Source organism: Onychostoma macrolepis, chromosome 13 (assembly GCF_012432095.1).
Source record: "Onychostoma macrolepis isolate SWU-2019 chromosome 13, ASM1243209v1, whole genome shotgun sequence".
Lineage (NCBI taxonomy): Eukaryota > Metazoa > Chordata > Actinopteri > Cypriniformes > Cyprinidae > Onychostoma > Onychostoma macrolepis.
The window spans coordinates 5,241,565-5,266,907 of record NC_081167.1 but is presented as its reverse complement, the minus strand read 5'-3'; the positions used below and the strand labels follow the sequence as shown (position 1 = coordinate 5,266,907).

The 25,343-nt window shown below is 35.9% G+C and overlaps 1 protein-coding gene across 1 annotated transcript in view; it reads right to left on the bottom strand.

The window, feature by feature from the left end:
• micu1 (mitochondrial calcium uptake 1) overlaps nt 1-25,343 on the bottom strand; it is an 87,519-nt gene that overhangs the window by 30,599 nt on the left and 31,577 nt on the right. The window contains exons 4-5 of the mRNA XM_058795008.1: nt 23,958-24,120; nt 9,671-9,714 (exon numbers count right to left, since the gene is read on the bottom strand). Of these exons, the coding sequence (XP_058650991.1) occupies nt 9,671-9,714; nt 23,958-24,120 (207 nt within the window). The remainder of the gene's footprint in view (nt 1-9,670; nt 9,715-23,957; nt 24,121-25,343) is intronic.

Below are 25,343 nucleotides of genomic sequence, written 5' to 3'. Positions count from 1 at the left end.
CACTTTAAAGGTGAAGTCTTGTCAATGTTAAAATAGCAATTTAATATGCAGATACGTTAAGTAAGTCATTGACTTTGTGTGTAAACACTGTTGCGGTTTCAAACTGTTTTGTTTGCTGAGGTGGTTTGACATGTCAACTTCTGGCTCAACAAATGGCGTGAGTTTGGGCTGGAACTACCTGTTTGATCTAATGGCAGAAGTGGACTGAGAAAGCTGTTTGGAAACAGTCATTAGAAGTGTTTGCTAAGGAAAACATACTCATGCTTGTGGTTAGAGGTTTTAAATGAAATATCTCTGATTGTGTGGTTTTGTGAGGAGCATTCCGATTTATGGTTTTCACTTGGCTAATGATAAAAAGGCATAAAGATTCCATAGACTTACAATGAAGAAGGGATCTGTGCCATATCAGAATATCATAGAGATCAGAATATCATAGAGACTTGGAAATGGGCTCTTTTGACTTCGGCTAGAAAGCGGCCACATAGCAACCAACCAGAATACCCACATATAGCAACATCCTGGTAACACCACTTACAGTTTCTTTAGATCATTTCTTTAAGAGCCACAGAAATGACACACAACTGCAAGCGTGTGCAAACGTGTCAAATATTTACTCTCACCAAGAGCTTTTATTTATTAGCTAGCTAAATAAAGATAATGTACAAGAAGTATGCCTTGTGTTACATTTTTCATAATCAGGGTCAAATTCAAATTGTCTGTCTACTAAAGAGAAAAAGTCAACTTAAAAAAAAACTAGTTTAAACAGTTGTTATAAAATGCAAATGAAAACCGATATATACACTCAAAAGGTCGGGGTCATTTTAAGATTTAAGAAATTTAATATTTTTATTCTGCAAGAAGCATTCAATCGATCAAAAGTGCCAATAAATACTTTTCAAATAAATGCTGTTCTTTTAAACTTTATAGTCATCAAATAATCCTGAGGGGATTTTTATATATATATATATATATATATATATATATATATATATATATAGTAAGAAAGATTTATTTAAATTTCACAATTCACTCGCCACTGATAGTTTATTTTATTATTTTTCTTGGACTCTGGATGTAACAGAAAACACCCCTGATGCTACAACTACCATCTGGCCATATGCCATCTGATCCAGCCTGATATTCGCTCCAGTCAGCCCCTCCACTCTGCTCTTCTGGGGAATGCACTGTCAGTAACTTTACTCCTCCTTTGCTGTAGTCATACTATTCAAATCTCTCTTTTCTGCTGAGCTAAAGCTCTTCCGCTCATCTGGCCCAGGCTGGCCGAGTTTTATTACCCATCCAGTGATTTTTAATGAAATGTAGAGGCTTTTAATGCATTGTTTGGCCAGAGCTCCACATCTGGGAACTTATGTGGATTTCCTCTCTGACAACTCAAGGAGAAGAAGGAGGAGAGAGAGAGAGAGAGAGAGAGAGAAGGATTAAGAGGTCTAGTGAAATTTTCAGTAGAGCCGCTACAGAGGCTAAATGACGCATTCACGCACACGCAGTCCCATGCACTTGGCACACGCCCCATACCTGCCAGAAGTCCTGCAGAGAGGGAGGGGTGCACAGAAAGGGGGAGGGGGGTCCATAGGGATGGATGGAGAAGTAAAAAGATGGCAGAGGAGAGAATGACGGGGTTTATTGGTTAGATGGACACAGAAAGAGCCGAAAGAGCACAAATTAATCACCACAAACGCAACAAAACAATTATATCCTTCGAGAAAAAAAAACAAAAAAAAACAATGCAGGACATCTTGATGCCTAGAGGAACAATGAATTAATGTGTTAAAAGAGATTGAACATAGATATACAGTTACATGTTCATACAGATAATTACATATCATCAGTGTTGGGGAGCAATCAGCTACAAGTAGTAATGCTACTAAGGTTGGGAACCAAGAGCCATTTAATGCGAAAGACTGAAAAATCTTGTCTTGAACTCATAAGTTATGGTTTGAATTGCCCTAATGGCTCACTCAATGACTGAACTAGATGGAGCGAATCTTGCAAATGAACCACAAGTTATTAACTACATTAACTTTAAATATAAATGATCTTTTATTGTGAATCTGAAGCAGTATCATGAAATTTATTCTTAATATTCCCATATGCTACTAACTTAATAGTGTGACAGTAGTTATCAAGCAAATTTTTTCCCAACAATTAGCGGCAAATTTATTATGTCATGTTGTTCTCTGCAACTTTAAGGTGTGGTCACATTTACTTTAAATTAAATTTCATATTGATATTTTTGAAGGTGAAATCCAGTCATTTCAATAGGAATCAGCGCATTGCGAATTTTGCGAGGCCGAAAGATTTCCCCACGCAGATTTCATAATGGGTTCAAGTTGATCACGTGCAGGGCTCGAATTGAGGAGGGATGTGGTCGAAAAAAATGACAAAAAGCATCCCCTCTGTAAAACCACCATCCCTCTTTACCATCCCCTTTGGATTATTAATTTTGTGTATTATGTAAAACTTATCATGCAAGTGAAATGTTAAAATTCTCTACTTATGACAATTCACGAACTAAATAACGGCGATTGGCCAATTAGAACTCAGTACTGTAACAAAATGCACAAGTTGAAGCAAGTTTTCATCATTTTTCGCGCAAAATGGTTCAAGCGCAACTTTTGAAGTTTTTTTTTTTTTAAAAGACAACAGAAGGTATGATTTTTCCTTGAGTAGCATTTGTCCCCCTGACATAATGTAGCCTATGTGTGACTGTGAGGGACTGAGAGACGATAGGAGAGCTGATATTATCCAACTTTGGGAAAAAAAAATAAATAAATAAAAAAAAAAACTCTTGAGAGTCCAAAAGCATTCACTGCGCGATGAAACCTATTAGAATACAGTTAGAATGCCCTTATAATTCCGGCAATGAAACAAAAAATACCCATGTATGAGTTTTTTTTTTTTTTCATTGCACAAGCAATGTTCTTTTCTGAATCTCAGCACGTGTGCTATTAGTTTTATACAACAGTGCAACACTGTGTTTTGTTCCTTGAATGAATCTGTTTTTGAACTAATCGACTGAGCCAGTGATTCAACTGTCCATTCAGATGGTCTCACTTGTTTAGTTTCTAATTGAATCAGCCGTTTTGAACGAATCGTTTGATTTGAATGATTCAATAAATCATTAAAACAGGGACTTGCTGCCACCTACCCCGCCCCTACCCCACCCCACCTACCTGACCACACCATCCTCCCTGAAATTTATTTTACAATTCGACCACTGGTCACGTGGATTCGCCGAAGTGACCAACAGAAAGCCTCTTGGTTTGAATGTGATTTCTGAGTGATTTGCCGGCAAAATTTAGCCAAAAATTTCTGTGACCGCACATTTACAAACTGCTAGTAGTTTTCCCAAAAGCTTCTGTGCAACATTTAGCCTTTTTATAGATAAACAAATATATTTAACTGTTACAGTTTTTCACATTTTCGATTCAGTGATAATAGTTTTATTGTATTTTGTGTAAAATTATGTACTCAAAGGGTTAGTTCACCCAAAAATAAAAATTCTCCCATTAATTACTTACCCTCACGTTGTTCCAAACCCGTAAGACCTTCGTTCAGCTTCGGAACACAAATTAAGGTATTTCTGATGAAATCTGAGAGCTTTCAAGTACGTTCAAGGCCCAGAAAGGTAGTAAGGACCAATATTCCCTCCAAGCTGCGCGCGCGCACGGCCGCGCACTTCTTCCACCGCAACCACCCAGAGAAATAATGTGCCGCGCACACGCTAAAATGAGTTGGGAAAGCCATTTGATTGTACTCTAGTTAAAATGAAAAAATTGCAATGCTCGGGTAAACCGCTATAGAGCTGGTGCCGCTATAGCCTTAGAATGCGGTGTACAGGTTTCATAGAAAGAGAATGGTGTGCGCCAAATGAGTCGCTGTAGAAACCGAATACTTCAATGGTTGCGGTTCAAATCGAGAGGCAACGCAAACACCGTGACATGTGAAATAAACGTCCTCATGTATTAAAGAAGAGTGGCTTGATTAACGTTAAGTGCTGGAAATAGCGGATGATTAACAGAACGGTAACAAAACGCTGAGACATTTACAGTCACACACAGGTGTATTGTGCAAACTGTACTTCATAGCGATGTTTAGATAACTATATAAGAATTCACGTTTTTTTTTTTTTATATTTAACTTACAGATCTCAGTTTAAATGCTTCAGTTTGTTTTCTATTCTCTTTTGTCAGTTTAAATGCTTCAGTTGTTTTGATATATTATATTATATTATGTTCGTCCTATATTATAAACCTAATAAATACTTATTATGAGTCACTTATGCTCATCAAGGCTGTATTTATTTGATCAAAATACAGAAAAATAAAACCAGTAATATTGTGAACTCTTAGGCTATTGCAATTTCTAATATTGGTTTTCTATTTTAATATATTTTAAAATATAGTGTATTCGTGTAAAGCAAAGCTGCATTTTCAGCATCATTACTCCTCTCTTCAGTCTTCAGTGTCACATGATCCTTCAGAAATCATTCTAATATTCTGATTTATTATCTTAATATTTTTTGGAACCTTTTTTATTTGGTTCTTTGATTAGGCTAATAAAAAGTTAAAAAGAACAGCATTAATTAAAAACATAAATATTTTCTAACAATATAAGTCTTTGTTATCGCTCTTTATCCATTTAACACATCCTTGCTGAATAAAAGTATTAATAAAAAAATAAAAAAATAAGAAAGAAAGAAAAAATTGACTGACCCCAAACTTTTGAATAGTAGTGTATACTGTAACACAAAATTTCTATTTTGAATAACTGTTCTTTTTAACTTTTTATTTCTCAAAGAATCCTGAAAAGTATCACAGGTCCCAAAAAATATTAAGCAGCACAACTTTTTCCAACATTTATTATAAATTAGCATATAAGAATGATTTCTGAAAATTCAGCTTTGCTTCACAGGAATAAATTATATGTTAAAGTATATTCAAATAGAAAACTTTTATTTAAAATTGCAATAATATTTCACAATATTATTTTGTGAAATAATATTCAGTATTTTTTATCAAATAGATACAGCCTTGATGAGCCTAAGAAACTTCTTTAAAAAAATGTACTGACCCCAAACTTTTGAACGGCAGTGTATTGTACTGTAAAAATGTTTTCTCTGGTAACCTAAAATGTACATCATTTAGTTACATCAAGGGTCAAATCAAATATAAATAGCACATTAAAGTTAAAAGTTACACACTTTTTTGTGTGCACGCTGTACAGGTCTGGTATAAAGAATGTTTTTGCTCAGGTGGCTGAAATGTCCGCCCAATAGAGAAAAGTTTTGCTCAGCAAGAAAAAAAATTAGAGGGAACATTGGTAAGGACATCATTAAAATAGTTCATGTGACATCAGTGGTTCAACCGTAATGTTATGAAGCTACAAGAATACTTTTTCTGTGCAAAGAAAACAAAAATAATGACTTTATTCAACAGTTTCTTCTATTGGACTATTTTAACAATGTCCTTACTACCTTTCTGACTTGAATGTGCTAGAAAGCTCTCGGATTTCATCAAAAATATCTTAATTTGTGTTCTGAAGCTGAACGAAGGTCTTGTGGGTTCGGAACGACAAGAGGGTGAGTAATTAATGGCAGAATTTTCATTTTTGGGTGAACTATCCCTTTAAAGTATGATTATGTATTGATAGACTCACTAGTAGTTTCATCTTGATAAACCAGTTTCAAAGTAGCTTCCCCAACACTAACGTCATATTGTTGGAAAACATACATAGTGTTTGCAAAATGACTGTGCGCATTAAAATGGGCTGAAGGGAACGCACACACACACTCACTCACTCTCTCTCTCTCACACACACACACACACACACACACAACCAGTTTTAGCTGTGAAAGTCACACTTGCAAAGCACCAGCTGCGATGACCTGCAAAATACTGTTGACAGATGATGAACAAGAAGGTTAAAAGTGCTGGTGTGTTCACACTCTCACAGAAAGCAAAACAACTACACAAGAGTGTTTGTTAGCATAGTGCACCCATGCGCTAACTTGCAAAAAATACGATTCCTGGAATTTCATTACTCCATCCAGGATTTAGTGGCCATGGCGACACGAGGAAGCGTGGAAGACGACGACAGGAAGATGGATCCAGCAGTCCTGCCGGGAGGCCGTATGGAGCAAACCAGCCACGAGATTTGACAGAAATATATGAAGAAATAACAAGACATATTCCACATCCCAGAGGCCAACAACACCCAGAGGAACAAAATGAGAAGAAAAAAGAGATAGAGGGAAATGGAAATGGAAAGAGGGCATATATCACACAATGTGGAAATGAAATTTTGCCAGTAAATAACAAAAACAAAGGCTATAGATCTAAGACCTTATATATTTATACAGCACTGAGGAACGAAAAGCAGGTTTTACCATGGTTTCCACCAAAATGCAATAGCTACCACAATTACTTTTACTACCACAAAACTATAATTATGTGATCTCTTTCAGATGATATAAGCTTACACGGTCTTTTTCATATGAGAGCAGTAGCCACAGTACTCTATTAATGAAAATTAACTGGTACTTGGAAGATACATTTATCATGGTAAAATTGTAAAGTTTAAAACCTCCAAAGGCTCAACCAATGATGTTGGCTTAGGGGCGGGACTATCTACAGTATTTGTACAACCCACAGCAGACAGGGGAGTGTTTGTGAAATCTGTTTAAAACAGATATTATTTGTCTAATTCCATTTAAATAGCAGAAATTACATGTTTCTTTTACAAGAAAAAATATAGTTTCTTATTTATTGGATTTTGGAGTGAAATATGACTTGGACATGTTCTTGACAGAGATTTACTCTAAAAATCAAAAGTGCTGATCAAGAAACAATCAAGCGTAGTTACAGAGCAACTGTGTGGCCTTGAGCATACTGAAACGTTACGCATCTTGCATGTACAATGGTTCGATAAAACCTTATGTGATTAGACTTCACTGAGAAACTGAAGAGTGATTTATCATCATCTGACCTGAGACTGATTCACCAACTCATTACTGCTAATGTGCAAACAAATACACCTAGTTAAATTGTGTGTGCGAACAGCACAACCAGTCATTAAGTGACCCAGCCCAGTCCAGAGATCAGCCTGTTAAAAGGTACACCTGTACCGTGACAGCCGCTCTCTGACCGGGTCATTTGACAAATGTTCCCTCTTAATGACTGTGGAGACAAGAGTCTGTTTCCTGTACAAGGAAAATGGGACAAAGTCCTGAAACCACAAACAACCCAGTGAAAATCATCAACTGCATGCTTGTGATATTGGTGGGCTAAAACCATGATCACACTAGACTTTAAGCACCTGAAATTTCTATGGATGCTGCACCTTTGTAATGTGACGACTGTCTTTTTTTAAAAACATAATTCAACATACATTTAAAAAAAAAAAAAAAAAAAAAAAATGCAATCTACTGCACTTTCATACAACGCTGCAATACTGCAGATTTAAAGTTTGCGTTCTTTTATTTAAGATAAGAGGTCACGCCAATTTTTTATTGATACAATTATTCTGGGCAGAGTTGGCCAAACTTGAAATTTGCAACACAACAAAATTCACCTGAGGCCTGTTGCACAAAGGTTTTCACCCAGGTAAGGTTGCATTTAGTTTGAGGAAATGTGGATTGGTTTTGAAAATCTTGAGTTGACAGAGAATTTTTACGTCGAGCTTTGTGAGATCGCTGAAGCTGTTCTAAACTAGGTCGGATTTGTTTGGTTTCACTCACTGAAACTCGGGTTTGTTCAGCTAGCTTCATGTATCAAGCCACTGAGCTTGAATTCATTGTCTCTTGCATTTACCTATGTATAAATGGAAGTCAATGGAACAAAAAGTGTAGTGTGACCAGCTCTTAAGCCAGGTTCAGCTCCAACTTTTATCAAACACACCTGAACCAGATAATTGACCCTTCGCAAAGAGCTTGATTAACATGCGATCTGAATAATCATAACGCTGAATCCGCCATCTTGTCCGGCAAACAAATCAGACAGGAGAGTAGATTAACTCCGGTGGACTTGACGTCTTTCCACGGTTGAAATAAAATACGTTCTGATGTTCATTCATGTTTATTTCATGCTTTAAGTAAATATGAAAATTTGATTGGTTCATGTGCCGCTTGAACTGAGGCGCTACAGCGATCTGTCACAACACATTAAAGTGCCACTAAATAAATAGTATTTATTGTTTACATTTGAAAACTGAAATCATGTTTCATACCTAAAGTAACCTACTTTGTCGGTGTGTTGTCAGTGTCCTCTTTGGTCCACAATGTATTTTTCACTCCGTGAGAACATGATGTGTATTGTGAGAGCAGCATGGCTTGTCGGACATAGTAACAGTAACTAAGGTGGGTGGGTTTTTGCGAAGGGTCAATTGACATCTTCAGGACCACTTGATATAGGGGTTCTTTGATCAGGTATGAAACTGAACTCTGCAGAAGGTGGGTCTCCAGGAACAAGGCACCCCTGGATTTTTTTTTTTTTGAAGCATTATTTTTAATGAGTATAAACAACAGTGTTTGGGAGAAACTAACTAAAAGTAGCGACTACTAACAAATTTTTTTTTTATAGTGTAAGAGTAGTTTTAAGAGAGAATTTTTCAAAGTAGTATAGATTTTCCAGTAACAGGCTACAGTAAAAATAAATAAAAATAAATCTATGTTTACTACAAATATGGTTCTGATAACAAATTAGAAATTATATTATCTGATATATTTTTAAATAAACTATGTAAAAATATAAAATAGCTTCATTGTAATTAGTCCCAGCTTTCTCTATATTTAATTATAAGAGACTATGGTAACACTTTATTTTAGGGTCTCTTAACTAGTTGCTTATTAGCATGCATATTACTAGAATATTAGCCATTTATTAGTAGTAATTAAGCACATGTTAATGCCTTATTCTGCATGACCTTATTCTACATCCCTAATCCTACCCAATACCTAAACTTAACAACTACCTTACTAACTATTAATAAGCAGCAAATTAGGAATTTATTGAGGGAAAAGTCGTAGTTAATAGTGAATAAGTGTTCCCTATTCTAAAGTGTTACCGAGACTACATTTAATTACTTTAAATAACAATTACACTGTTGCTTGAAAATCTATGGATTCCCCAACACGTACTATTGGTGTAGACCAAAATGACTAAATCTGTGCTATTCTGTTATTAGAGGACAAAACAAAACAGAGAGACCAAGTATTTGAGGCAAGGATAGACATGTTTAAAGGTAGACACAGCGGAGGTGTGTTTAAAGATTGTAACCTGCAGATGCAAAATGAACCAGAAAGCACAGATTGGAAGCAGATTAGTCTTTCGTTAATTACAGAAAACACACATGACAACATAAATGACAACAAATGGCCCTGATGAGAATGTTTGTGTAACTTGTCATGCAAAATGCTTCAAGTGTGCAACGAGTTTTTTAGACTGCACAAGAGTGAACGACTCAAAGCGTGCTCGCGATTGAGCTGTGGATGAGTTTCTGTGGAGAGAGAGTGAAAGATTTTTATAAAGAGTGAATGAGAACAAACGTCTCCATCCTGCGTCATCCTGTCGAGCTGCACAATAGCAAAGTAACTATTCGGTTCCCACTCACTCGCCCACATATGCACACGCACACAGATCTCGCTGCTTACCTTTCCATCATAGCGTTTCACCACAAACTGATCCAGACCAAGGTCTGTAAGAGAGAGAGAGAGAGACAGAGAGGAAGACAGTCAAACAGAGTGGCTCTGTTGCAATACATGCACAAATATTGGAGAAATATACAATTTTATCAGACTAAACTAAATTTTTAAGTTTACCCTACAATACTCAAGTACATTTCACTCAGTCACGGTTTGTAAACTTTACTCAAACAACATAGCACTGAAAAAAAATGCCTATAAATTTCAATAAAATATTTTGCTTGAAATTAATAATGCCTTTACTTCACTTTTAATCAATTTAATGGGTCCTTGCTAAACAAAAATATTTATTTTTAATCTTCCTTTTGAATGGTGGTGTATCATGATTAAATACATAAAAATATCAAACAGGAAAAACTCTTCAACATTGATAATAATAAATGTTTCATGAGCAGCAAATCAGCATATTAGAATGATTTCTGAAAGATCATGTGACACTGAAGATTGGAGTAATGATGCTGAAAATTCAGCTTTGCATCACAGGAATAAATTGCATTTTAAAATATTTTAAATTTTGTCTCAATACATTGTTTTCTCTACAAAAGATACATGCAATGATGCTTTAGAATGTGGTCAAAATGCATGATCATGCTGTTTACGTTTTGGAATGGCTTTCTCTGTGGTAAAGTGCCTATGAGGACTTGCTGACTAAATAGGCAACTCACTATATTTTTAAGAGAGCTTATATCACACATAAACAAGCCAATTTATAAACATCTTTGAATCCCTGTAGTCGTTTACATTTATAGATGTCACTACAGGAACTGGATGATTACTGATGTGTTTGAGTGATTAATATAAGCTATTAAGGCTCATTTCCATGTTCCAGAAGTTCCAAATAAATGTCAAGAGTTGCTCAGCATCGAATCATTTCTCCATTAATCTTGAGCTGTATGCAGTAGAGGGCTGAACAGGACAGAAGTCTCTAATGCTCAACCAGGATGCATTCATTTGATCAATAATACAGTATAAACAGCAATAATGTGAAATGTTATTTCAAATGAAAAAAAAAAAAATTCTATTTGAATATATTTGAAAATGTAATTTATTCCTGTGATCAAAGCTGAATTTTCAGCATCATTCTTCAGGGTCACATGATCCTTTGTAAACTTTACTCAAACAACATAGCACTGAAAAAAAAAGCCTATAACACATTTGGTTAAGTTACAAGCACATATGTAAGCAAGTAGACTGCTCGTTATTCATTTTAAAGTAACATGTTGACTCGATATAGTTATTAACTGAATGAACACAGAGACCTGAATACTTGGCACATGATACACAATGACGGTGACAATCAGTGAATAGTGTTTGAGTATGAATGGGTCATTCTGAGTAAAAAATTAACTCCAGATGTCACAAAACATCAAGTTACTTAACCTAACAACAAAAGCAAGCACAAAACAGTGTAAATACATCTCGAAAACAGCAAAAAAAAAAAAAAAAACACATACTAATTATTCATGCCCAAGTGCATGATGGGAACAACGGGATCATGACATTGATATTTACTTAAACAATATTTGTAAAAATAACAAACAATTCCAAGTAAAATATACTTATAAGTTCAAACTTTAAATTCTACAAGCTTAAATTGAGTACCAATATTGAATTTACTCTTATTTAAATTCTTGTTTGAACTAAATTATTTAATGTAGAAATTACATTTGTTTTCTGTAGTATTTATTTCACCACAAAATCATTTTTATCAATGTGTGTATACAGGTGCTGGTCATAAAATTAGAATATCATCAAAAAGTTGATTTATTTCACTAATTCCATTCAAAAAGTGAAACTTGTATATTATATTCATTCATTACACACAGACTGATATATTTCAAATGTTTATTTATTTTAATTTTGATGATTAGAGCTTACAGCTCATGAAAGTCAAAAATCAGTATCTCAAAATATTAGAATATTTACATTTGAGTTTGAATAAATGACCATCCCTACAGTAGAAATTCTGGGTATCTCTTGTTCTTTGAAACCACAATAATGGGGAAGACTGCTGACTTGGCAATGATCCAGAAGACGAACATTGACACCCTCCACAAAGAGGGTAAGTCACAGAAGGTCATTACTGAAAGGTGTGGCTGTTTACAGAGTGCTGTATCAAAGCATATTAAATGCAAAGTTGACTGGAAGGAAGAATTTGGGTAGGAAAAGGTGCACAAGCAACAGGGATGACCGCAAGCTTGAGAATACAGTCAAGCAAAGCTGATTCAAACACTTGGGAGAGCTTCACAAGGAGAGAACTGAAGCTGGAGTCAGTGCATCAAGAGTCACCACGCTCAGGCGTCTTCAGGAAAAGGGCTACCAAGCCACTTCTGAACCAGAGACAACGCCAGAAGCATCTTACCTGGGCTGTGGAGAAAAGAACTGGACTGTTGCTCAGTTGTCCAAAGTCCTCTTTTCAGATGAAAGTAAATTTTACATTTCATTTGGAAATCAAGGTCCCAGAGTCTGAAGGAAGAGTGGAGAGGCACAGAATCCATGTTGCTTGAAGTCCAGTGTGAAGTTTCCACAGTCAGTGATGATTTGGGCTGCCATGTCATCTGCTGGTGTTGGTCCACTGTGTTTTCTGAAGTCCACAGTCAACGCAGCCATCTACCAGGAAATTTTAGAGCACTTCATGCTTCCTTCTGTTGACAAGCTTTATGGAGATGCTGATTTCATTTTCCAGCAGGACTTGGCACCTGCCCACACTGCCAAAGGTACCAAAAGCTGGTTCAATGACCATAGTGTCACTGTGCTTGATTGGCCAGCAAACTCTCCTGACCTGAACCCCAGAGAGAATCTATGGGTATTGTCAAGAGGAAGATGAGAGACACCAGACCCAACAATGCAGATGAGCTGAAGGCCACTATCAGAGCAACCTGGGCTCTCATAACACCTGAGCAGTGCCACAGACTGATCGACTCCATGCCACGCCGCATTGCTGCAGTAATTCAGGCAAAAGGAGCCCCAACTAAGTATTGAGTGCTGTACATGCTCATACTTTTCATTTTCATACTTTTCAGTTGGCCAAGATTTCTAAAAATCCTTTCTTTGTATTGGTCTTAAGTAATATTCTAATATTTTGAGATACTGATTTTTGACTTTCATGAGCTGTAAGCTCTAATCATCAAAATGAAAAGAAATAAACATTTGAAATATATCAGTCTGTGTGTAATGAATGAATATAATATACAAGTTTCACTTTTGAATGGAATTAGTGAAATAAATCAACTTTTGATGATATTCTAATTATATGACCAGCACCTATATATATATGTGTGTGTGTGTGTGTGTGTGTGTGTATATATATATATATATATATATATACACACACACACACATCAGATATTTATTATGAATAATCATATCTATTAAAGTGCTCCTATAATGGATTTTGGAAAATTACTTTTCATGTAGTGTGTAACACAGCTCTAAGTGAATGAAAACATCCTGCAAACATCCTGTTTTAAATCTGAAAGTGCACCGTGTATAAAGTTATTGTTATTAAAACGAATCCCAAGCCGTTTCATGTTGACATCAACATGAAAAACATTAACATGTTGCCCGCCCGCTTGGTCTTTTCGAGTTGGTCTGAATGAAAATGCAAATTAATTCTTTGCCACTAGGTGCTGCTTTTGGAGCGGTAAAAATAACGGTTTCCCCGGTAACGCTGTACTGGGCTCACAAAAGCTGCTTTATCAGGCATTACAGGCATGATGAAATGAAAATAAGACCAATCGACCAATCAAACCAATCACTGCAGATTAGCATCATGCAAAGGAGGGGTTTGGAAAAATTAATCGTTGAGAGAATCATTTGGGAGTCGCTGAGCAAATAAGGTAAAAATAAATGCATATTATAAGACAGTGAAAGTGTTTTTTGACCTTGCATACATGTCAACCTGTTGTTGGGGACTCCCAAAACCAAAATATTAACCTTTCATAACCCATTATAGGGGCACTTTAAATTCCAAATAAAATGAGTAATAAATCACAAGATGAAATACCTTTTATTTGTCTTTTATAAGCATTAAAATCGCTGGATTATTATTGGAAGTTGCATCCTCTTTACATAAAACATCTGAGTGACCGGCGAGGTGACGACAGAGATTACGATTGAGAAGCTGGGCTTAACTCCTGTTTGAAGCCCGGACAGCCTTTGAGCTGAGCATATCTCTCTAATTCTGCTGCTGAAACAGGATGAATTATGGAACAGCTTTCCTCGCAGCCAAATGAATAATGAATTCTGTGTTCCCTTCCTCACTCTCCCTTTCTTTACAACCATTCTTCTCTCCCTAAAGGAAAGCCCAACTCTTTAAACTAACCGTGGGACTCCTTACATCCCACCCACAAGTGCAAAAGCAGTAAGAAACACACTTTACAGCAAGGGATGACTTTTTCTGAATGACAGTACAGCATGCTGCATGTGCAAGTACATCACACACCAGACGAAAGCCAGCTAACAGATTCTCGACACAAACACACTTTAATCAAACAGTCAGCGTTTCTCCGTGAAGCGCAGCCGCTCTGGATGTCAGATGATCTCCACTATGAATGCGTCAAGCCCTCATAACATAACGACAAAAGGGCTCAGCAAAAACTGTGACTTCATCATAATGGGTGACACACATAATTCAAGAGCTTTTCCAGCAAACAGTTATTTTGTTGCTATGTTTACACAGGGGTACTCTGTTTGGCCCATCAGGATAACAAAAAAAAAAAAAAAAAAAAAAAAAAAGACAAACACTTTGTCCAAACCCAATAAGGCACTAAACTCTACTAAAGCTGGTGAAATTGTTCTTTGTAATTAAAGTTACAGGTCATTTGACTGGGAGGAGAATGGATGAATGGCAGTCCAAGCGTTACGTACTAATCTGTGGTGTCTTCCACTCTATTTCTGCTATACGCATAACACTCCACATTTGTATACACCCACATACACAGACAAAGAGAATCTCGACTGCTTTGACACTGCTGTAGAGCATGGCGCTTGCAACACCAAGGTCGTGGGTTTGATTCCCAGAGAATGCTTGAACTGATAAGATGTACAGTTCAGATGCAACACAAGTCGCTTTGGATAAAAGCCTCTTCTCAATGCATACATGTAATGTAATATAAAGTAATTTACTGTTTTAGCATTCCTGTAGAGCAAGGTCATGGGTTCAAATTCAAGAGAATGCATGAAGTGAAAAGATATTCCGCTCGGATGCAAAGCAAGCTGTTTTGAATAAAAGCGTCTTCCAAATGAATAAATGTAAATGTAATGTAATGAATAAATGTAATTTACTGTTTTAGCATTTCTGTAGGCTGGGTGATATGATGGTATAGCGCGATGGATGATGTAGAGATTAGCTATATGGTTTACCACAATAAATATATTTGCACTGCAGGCAGGACTGTGTTATTTGCACATGACAGATGAAGAGACACATAGCAATGTCAAAAAACAGATTGGAACAAGTCTATAAACAAGTCAAGAGCTATTAAGGGGACAATGTCATGAAAATAAATTTATGCATTATATCATGTTTTTTTTGTTTTTTTTTTAATTAACTTTCACTTTCACTCAGATTGTTATAATTCAACTTGTAATGACAAATTTTGCATTAAATTAGAAAAATGCTAAATAGAAGCATTTAATGGTGTCAGACTTTTGCTTTTGCTGTGCAATCACAGGTGTGCGACAATCAAAAATAGACTCAGAATTTATTTCATACGTTTTACTGTTTTATACTTGTTGGTTTTTAACTCAAAAGTTATATAATGTGAAAATGATTCATGTCATACTTATCATTCCTTTGTTATATATAATCTTATATAATTTTGTTTCTGTTCACCAATGAATAAATAAATTAAAAAATATATATCAAGTGAGATGTAGGGCTGGTCCGAATACCATTTTTTTGAGCTTCAAAGCTTCGGTAGTAATCAACACCGAATATTCGGAGGGACGGTGCTGAACATATTCTTCTCTCTAATAAAGGCAGGAATCTCTGTGTCTGTCTGTTTGCATTTTTATTATGTCGAGAACCGTTCATCCAATCGACTTCACGCGTGGCGGGTGTGTTACAAGGTAACGTTAGGCTGGCTACACAGCTCACATTTCAATAAACAAACTATTTCTTTACAAAGTCAAACTTTCAAATAAATCACAATCAGGTTGCAAGCTAGTGAAGCTATCTACTTAGATACACTCTGATGGCTGCGATACCTGGGGATGTAGCTACCTATAGACAAATTATTAGGCTGGGCTACTGTACATTTTTTTATGACTGCCGTATTTGCAAGTATTTTCCAAGCAAATTAAGTGCACGTTTTTATCATGTGTAAAATTACTGATTAACATGGCGGATAAAAGCAGCTCGTTTTTTTACACCAACAATATACTATAGGCGTACTACTTACAGTGATGATGCCAGGTGTTCAGAAAAAAAAGAATATTAGAATCTCAAAATTGAAATATTAGAATATTCTGGTCCAGCCCTAGTGAGATGAAGAACTTTTCTTTAGTAATACGCATTATCCAAAAAGATAATCTCTCTCACTTTCTAACAACTGCATTAACAATTGCTCAAGCCTCTGCTACTGGCTCTAAAATGACATTTTGTAATTAGAACAAAATCTTGAGATGAAATACGTTAAATATTAGTTACACGCAAGAGTGTTTTAAGGGCAAAACCCTGACCGTAACCGTAGTATAAGTGGAATAACTGACTCCGGTCCGTTGAATTATTGAAAAATAAAGCACACCAAAAGTGTGTACATTACCAACAAAAATAAATATATGGTGAAATATATTGTGACTTGGATAAATTACTAATAAAGATTGTGGGCAAAATTTTGATCACACCGCCCACCAGAGGGTAGTGCATTGCTTACAGTAAAAGGAAAAAAATTAGGCGCGGGACAAAAAGAGAGCAGGAGAGAGAGAGATTAAAAGCTGTGGAGGTGTGTCGGAGCCTCAGAGGACTGCTGAGGAGGGCAGTATGGACACAGAGCTGGTCACTGCCATCATTTAGACTACAACAAAAAGAGATAAAAGACCCAATTAAAAAGGAAGTTACAGCCAGTTCTACTGCTTCCAAGTGAACACTGAATACTTTCATTTAGTGATTGCAGTAAAAATTGTCCTTAAAGTGCAAAATTAAGCGGACGTTTTTTAACATTCACTTTGCTTTAATAGTGGCCATTTTTCTTTGCATGGTCTTACTGACAGCCCTGTTATTAAAGCACATCTGAATGTACTGCAGTTACAGAAGAGCATGAGCTATCAGATCCGTGGCACAGAAGGAAGTTTCCTCTGGCTCGCAGGGTCCAAACTCAAGTCTGCTCTGGGTTACTGTACTGTAAATAAAAGGCAAAAATATATATTTTATAAGAAATGTGCGTCAAATACATAGAATGAAGAACAAGATTTGAGAGCTGCAGTGTAGAGGATGATTTTCTGTGGGTGACAAATAAGTGTCCAAGTCAAGTCACTATGATTTTGCTCTCAAAATGGGGAGGATTAAAGGATCTAAAATATTGTCATGCAGAATAAGGCATTAAAATGGGCTTTATAAGTACTGATAAACACACTCTAAAAAATGCTGGGTTAAATATGGACAAACCCAGCGACTGGGTTGTTTTCAACCAACAGTTGGGTTAAATGTTTAACCCAACCTTCTGGGTAGTAACCCAATCGCTGGGTTTGTCCATATTTTACCTAGAATTTTTGCCAACAAACATGCTAGTAATATGCATTCTAATAAGAAACTAGTTAATAGTGAGAACTGGTCTGTAAACTAAAGTATTACCAATTTGTATTTTAACACAAATTATGTTTTTATACCATAAATAATAAATGAATAAATATAACAATTTTATTTGATATTTATTTGTTTGTTTTTGCTAAGCATTTTTTTTCTTCTAAAAATTCATAAAGTATTTTTAAGAAAAGTATAAATAATAATTAATTATGCCAACTTTAATTGGCTTTTTCAAACATTTCATGCATTTGACAAGGCTTTTTCAGCATTATATCAGGATAGTTGTACCACCCTGTAATTCTGCGATTTCAAACTTGCCTCCAAAAAACATCAATTCAGAAATTAAAAACATGTTCATCACAGATACAGTGTATTCAAGTAATTATGTATGAATTACATTTAACTAATTAATTCAGACAAAATGAACAAGTCACTGACCTGAGTAATGACTTTCATTCTGCCGTTAATCGTTCAAAACTATAACATGACAACAGAACACTGTGAATATAGAGCATGAGTAATACAGACACCTGCATGGAGGTTCTTCAAAAATCTAAATATCCCATTTGTGATCCACAGAGAAAAAAAATAAAAATACCAGCATGCAGATTTGGAACAACATGAGGTTGTGTAAATGATGAGAGAATTTTCATTTTTGGATGAACTCTAAATCAGACGGCAGCCATTTGTCAACAGGAAAGTGTTCCAGGACCAACAAAGCAGGTTGTAACAGGAACATAGCCAACTTGTGTAAATCAGATTAAGACAAAATGTGTGATCTCATAACAGTGCATCATCCAATTTACTAAAATTTACTGTCCAAAATGACAAATGCAGACTGGTCTGAAAATGCTCAACTGAAAGTGTAGAGGCACTCACACACATGCAAATACACACATTTGCAGCCATCAGCACTTCTATCAGTTATTCATGGCCAGTGATCAAATCTCTTGCATCAGCTCTGCCTCTGGATGAGAGTGACTGAGTCTTTCATTCTACCGTGATAATTAATTTACCAAGAAATATCGCCCTCTTACACACACTCGACCAGTTGGGCTTCACTGTGGCATCCCTTCTTTTAAAAGCCTCTGCTCAGTTTGCCATCGCTTTACACGCAACAGCTGTTTTCCTGGCTCAGCTGTCATGGACTCCGGTATCATGTGAGAGTGGAATGGAGAACAGGGCCTAAGACGACCCCGGAAGGAGGTATTGTGCAAAATTAAAGCCTCCATCAAAATGCAAACGCCAAGATGTAGCTGTTTGCATCCGATAATGTAAAGAATGTAAAAAGTCATATGAAGATAATATAATGAAATTATTAAATATAGACCATCTAACGCATTTAATTTGCCGGCCATCTTGGTAATGCCCAAGGGTACTAGGGTTTTCTAGTCACACCTCTACTGTCTGCTTGAACGGAGAAAACTATAGGCTAAACACTTTGGATTATTAGTTTATTAGCAAAAATATTACTAGCATATTGGCTGTTTATTAGCACTTATAAAGCAAATATTATTGCCTTATTCTGCATGACCATAGTTTAGATCCCTTACTATTAATAAGCAGCAAATTAGGAGTTTATTGAGAGAAAACCCTTCTCACTTAAAGGGATAGTTCACTCAAAAATGAAAATTCTGTCATTAATTACTCGCCCTCATGTTGTTCCAAACTTGAAAGACCTTTGTTCATCTTCGGAACACAAATTAAGGTATTTTTGATGAAATCCGATAGCTCTCAGACCCTCCATAGACAGCAAGGAACCTTACACAATCAAAGTCCTGAAACGTAGTAAAGGACATCGGTAAAATAATCCATGTGACATCAGTGGTTCAACCGTTATTTTACAAAGCTACAAGAATGCTTTTTGTGCGTAAACAGGACAAAAATAACGACTTTGTTCAACGATTCTTCTCCTTCTCACTGATGTCCTTACTGCCTTTCTGTAAATATTGTTATATTGTCGTATATTTAGCTTCTTTAGCGCAGATTAAGCTAAAATACTGTATTTTTTCAGGTAGGTCTAGATCATGTGCATGCATGTCTCTTTTAACTGAAAGGTGGGACTTTCAAGTTGAAGTCAAGTCAAGTTGAGCTTTATTGTCATTCCGCTACATGCGGGGGCATACAGTGGAACGAAATGTCGTGCCTCACAGGACCACGGTGCTACATAAATACAGGCATACAGCAATGAAGTAAAACAATATAAACCTATACACAACTATCCTACTGATAGATTTTGACTATAAATATACTATATATAAAAATTTTTTTTTTACCTATACATAAACTAAAAAATACAAACTATACAAACTATACGAGTGCTTCAGATGAATACTGTACATGTGCGAAGAGAAACATAGTGAGTCAGCAGCTGGCTGGGGAACAGTGCAGGATGATTTGTAGTGCATGAGCATGTAAACATACATATATTACTGAGTCTTTTTGTGGGATTTGTATACACACAGCAGTGTGTGCGGAAAGTTTCCTTTAGACCACTTCCACTTGGATCTGAAAACCCAATAATTTCATATTTTTTTCCCTCAAACAAAACGATTTGTGAAAAAGCATATTAAAAAAAGCATATTATCCTTTCTTTATTTATATAGCGCTTTTAACAATACAGATTGTGTCAAAGCACTTAACAGTATAAAATTGGAGGATAGAGTGTCAGTAATGTATAATGATAAGATTAAACACTCAATTTTCTCAATTTTCAGTTAAAGGCATTTCATTATTGAATTCAGAGATGTCACTGTCTAGCTACTTATTATTGACAAAGTATAGGCTACATTATCCGGCAACATGGGTTAAAATATAGCTTGTCTGTTGAGCCACACAAAATTACAAAAGAAACCAAGCTGGTAGCTGATATAGTGGCATAGTGAGTAAAAATAGTTTTAGCTTTTGATGCTCGAATTTGCTTTTTTCAGATCCTCTTCTTCTCCCGTTTCTCACCACATATCAGATCACAGAGGCATTTATTTTCAATAAAAAAAGAAGAAAATATACAAAAAGTAGAAACAAAGTGCCAAATGGGTATTTACGCGTATGGGTATTTGATTAACGGTATTTATAAAGACTGTAATTGAAACTGGATGAAAATGTCATCAAGGTGATTTGACAGGTGGTACATCGACCACATTTTTAATGTTTTTTGTACGGTTATGGCACAGAATACATCAGAATACAATGTAATATGTCAAAAAAGGTTTTAAGTTGTGGGCTGCTTTCCATTTCACTTTAAACATACACCCACTCACTTCCCTAAGCACTTCTCTTGAGGGGAATCCCTGAGAAATAGGTTTCTGCTGAAAGATCCTCAAACTTCTTCAAATTCCTCAAATTTTGAGTCAACTCATGTGTATGCTTCAGGCAGCTCAATCTCCCAAAATGCAACTTTGATTGTGCTACGTTAGGATCATGGCAGGTCAAAAACCCAGTGGCGTAGCAGACAGGCACGCACTGCTGATTTGTGTCCTATCATGTGTCAACGAAAGGCAGAGATATTAGAGCCCTGCACGGGCCTCAATCTAGGCCCTATCCCGGCCCCTGTCCGACAGCTTATCAGAATTCTCGGCCCGAGTCCGAACCGAACCGAACCGTCTTTTTTTCACCCTTCTTCCAAAACAGCTTACATACTGTTTCAGCTATTAAAATAGTTCAGTTTTGTATGAAATTGCAAAGTGATTATACTTCGTTTCATTATTTCGTTAAGTTAATTTAGAAAAAACCGTTTGGAGCATTTTTTGTTTGTTAATGTAAGTTTTTATTTTTTTAAAGTAACGACCAAGCGGCCAGTGGCAGAGAGTGAGTTGATCATAGCTGTTTGATCAATTTAGCCATCTCAAATCATCACGACTTGCCTAAAATAAAATCTATAGATATAAAACAACTCAAGCATATCACAATGTTAGGTTAGTTTAAACACATAACATATAAATGTGCGCTGTTAGAGGCATATCCAATCGTTTGTGTGGAGAGTGGAAGCTGAAGAGCGCTTTACAGGACACGGAGGCGCAGCAGGGTCACTTGCATTAGAAACATTTCAAAATACACCGTAATTTTTGCTCATAAAGGTAAGAGTAATACAGCATTCGGAACTGTAAAGGGTCTACTTTTATTTGTGTGCACTCACAATATCAGGAAAACGTTGTGCTTTTATAAAATAAAGGGGGGAAAAGCAGCTAGGAGCGCTTCTGATAAACCGAAACACTTTGAATATTTACCTCACTGAATTGATAAATATCTCTATAGAAATATTTGAATTATTACTTTAAAATGAAATAATTCAAATCAAAAACAAAAACTCTTTCATTATAAAATCCCTAAAGATGCATTTCATTTAGCGTTTCCAATTAGGCCTATACATTCTTCTTATTATGCCTATTATTATTATTATTATTATTATTAGATTACTTTTATTATTAAATTATAATTAATTTACTCCGCAATAATTTCATAGCGTATCACCACACGACTGTGAGGATAATAAAAGATTAGGCTATCAGCTTACTCCTCATTGAAACTCCTCGTGTTTTTTTTTTTTTTTTTTAAACATGTCTATTAATTTATACAATGAATTATAGGCCTATAAGAGCAGCTTTATTTCATGCACCGATTTTTCAAAAACAACCCGTTTAACGTGAAATAGATTTCTTCTCGTGTTTTTCACTATGGTCACAAGAGAAATATTAACGGAATAATTTAAGACAGTTATATAGGCCTACTGTTATCAGCATATTGAAGTAGATTAGTCTCTCGTCGTCTCTGAGAAAATATGCGCCGTTAATGCAGTGCTAGAAATCTCCATCAGTTTTATTTTACTTTCACTTTCTGTCGGCTATAGTGAATTGACTGAGGTTAAGACATTCACCTGGCATAATAGGTGATAATAATTTGCATGATGGTTGTGTGATATCAATTGGCTCGCCTTCATGGTTTAAAACAGAAATATTTATTTTTTTATATTTATAGAAATGTAATTCCACGGAAGGGGGGCCTCGGACTTGCTGTTCGCGGGGGGGCCCTGCGATTTTCCACTACGCCACTGCAAAAACCCATGATGTATTGAAACCCCATATCAGAGCTTCAGCCCTCAGAGGAATTTTACAGACTTGGATTAGAGCACAGGAAATGAGTGAGGAAGTCACGCCGCTCCAAAGCCAGTGGCTACCAGTGTATTTATGAGTGTGTCAAGCTTAGAGCTATTTACAGATACAGAAGGAAATTCAGCACAAAGAGACATGACTGATGTGTGATGTTTGTATACATGAGCAAGATAGGGTTGTGCACCATTCGGAATTGAACTGAATGCCTTTCAAACTCCTGAATTTGAATTTAAACAATGCAGTGAGCAGTTTGTAGAATTTGAATTTGAATGTGAATTTAATTATGTAGAATTAAATCAAAACTAAATTGTAAATATTTTTAAGGGGTTACTCCACCCCAAAATGAACATTTTGTCATTAATCACTTACCCCCATGTCGTTCCAGACCCGTAAAAGCTTTGTTCATCTTCAGGACACAATTTAAGATATTTTGGATGAAAACCGGGAAGCTGTGACTGTCCCATTGACTGCCAAGTAAATTACATTCAGAATACTCCATCTGCCATCAGTGGTTCAATCTGAATTTAATGAAGCAATAAGAATACTTTTTCTGCGCAAAGAAAACAAAATAACGACTTTATTCAACAATTTGTCTCCTCTGCGTCAGCGTAGCGCCATTTTGGAGAATATCCGCTGGACGCAAGCAGTGTACGCTCTTCTGTGTGGCGCTACGCTGACGCAGAGGAGATAAATTGTTGAATAAAGTCGTTGTTTTGTTTTCTTTGCGCAGAAAAATTATTCTCGTCGCTTCATTAAATTCAGATTGAACCACTGATGGAAGATGGACTATTCTGACGATGCTTTTCATACTTTTCTGGACCTTGACAGTGCAATTTACTGTCAGCCAATGGGACAGTCACAAGCCTCCCGGTTTTCATCCAAAATATCTTAAATTGTGTTCCGAAGACGGACGAAGCTTTTACGGGTTTGGAATGACATGTGGGTAAGTGATTAATGACAAAATTTTCATTTTGGGGTGGAGTATCCCTTTAACTGCTGCAAGTTCATTTTTCACTTTTTTCCACTATTTTTTTCCCCCAATTTTCACTAATTTGTCACCCATAAACATATCTTATCTTTTGCTGGCTGTCTTATTTTTTTTAACAGCATTGCACTGGAAAAAATGTTTATAACAGTAGTTTCACCTGAGAAAAAAAAAATCTACATATTAGAGAATAAATAGACATAGTCAGTCAAAATAATAATAATAATAATAATAATAATTATTATTATTGAGATTCTCAGCTGACTGCTGAATTTCTTTTCAATTCTGTAAATGCCTCTTCCTGTGATTCCAATTCAACAACCTGTCTGACGAGGCCAGTTAGAATATTCAATTCTGAATTTTGCCCAACCCTGGTCAAGAAAGACTGAAACTCACTCTCTGGCTGTTTCTCATTGGGCGTGATGGAGCGCACAAAGTCCTGTGGTGTCATGTACACCTCCGCGTCTCCGTGCTCATTGATGATCTTCAGGGTGGCAAAGTAGCGAAATATCTTGTCTGGGGTGGAGTAAGCTCTGATCCGGTTCTCATACTCCATCACCTGTATCACACACACACACAGAAACACACACTTACAGTCAATATCAGTGTTGGGAACTAGATACCTAATTTCTTCTTTTATACTATATGATCAACATTTTTACTAGTGTGATAGTAGTTCAGGTGTTTCTAAAATTTTTGCTTTGGTCTGCTGTGTTTACCGCTGTATAATGTCCTGTCTCACTCATATAACATTGTAATGAATCATTTTGTGTAACTGAACAGATACATAAAATAATTCACCAATTCAATTGTTGTGGCACAAAAGTAATTATATGGCTTTTTTACAGCAAAATGATTTTAAGTTCACAACCATTTACCTTCATAATTTGACATTACAAAGCATTTACAATGAGGAAAACAATTCTGATCTAGACTGGATTTTTTTTATTGGGAATTCAGTGGACTTTGAAAAGTGAATGTTTAATAACAAATTGGTGTCAGGTGGTTTCAGAAAAAGTGTTAAAAAGAGAGATTTTTGATGTGAGCTGATTTAAGACAAATTAGAAATAAAAAGTCTGCTATGCGTTAAAGTGTACTGGGGCTTACAGACAGAAGTATCAGTCTCAGTCAGAAGTGCCTGAAGCTTTATTGTGAGTTGGGACAAGGTTTGAGGTTCTGAATATATGTGTAGTACTAAAATACCTAAAGCAAGCCAGTGCACTCTGTGTCCATCCTGGTAACACCTGCAGCTATTTTCTGAGTAGGTAATAGTCGTTAGTGGAAAAGAAGCTGTGAAGTATCTGCAACCTATATAGCACTTTGTGATCAACTTTATCTTATATAAGGCTGTTTTGAATAAATAATATAATACTAAAATATAATAAAGCATGCTAGATAGACATAGCCTGCCAAGGCTGGTCATTTACATAACTAAATCTAACCCTCTGATCATTATAATATCCTGTCATTTTGGCTGTCATATCAGCAACAATGGCAAAACAACAGCCAATTTTGTTTTGAGTTATGAATCAAGAGCAGCCTAAAAGTTATTAATAGCCTGAGGCAACATGGCATATATTAACTGAAAAATCACCCATTGCAGGTTGGCTATGAAAGAAAAACTCTGTATAATTTATCTTGTGCGTGACAATGTCCAGTTTGTGTATCTGAAATATTTAGACAATAACTGTCAATTAAGTCATGTGATCATGTGAGACTGACAAACTTAATTGAATGGATTGCAAAGAACTGTGGGCTTATGTTCAAATATATGAATGAATT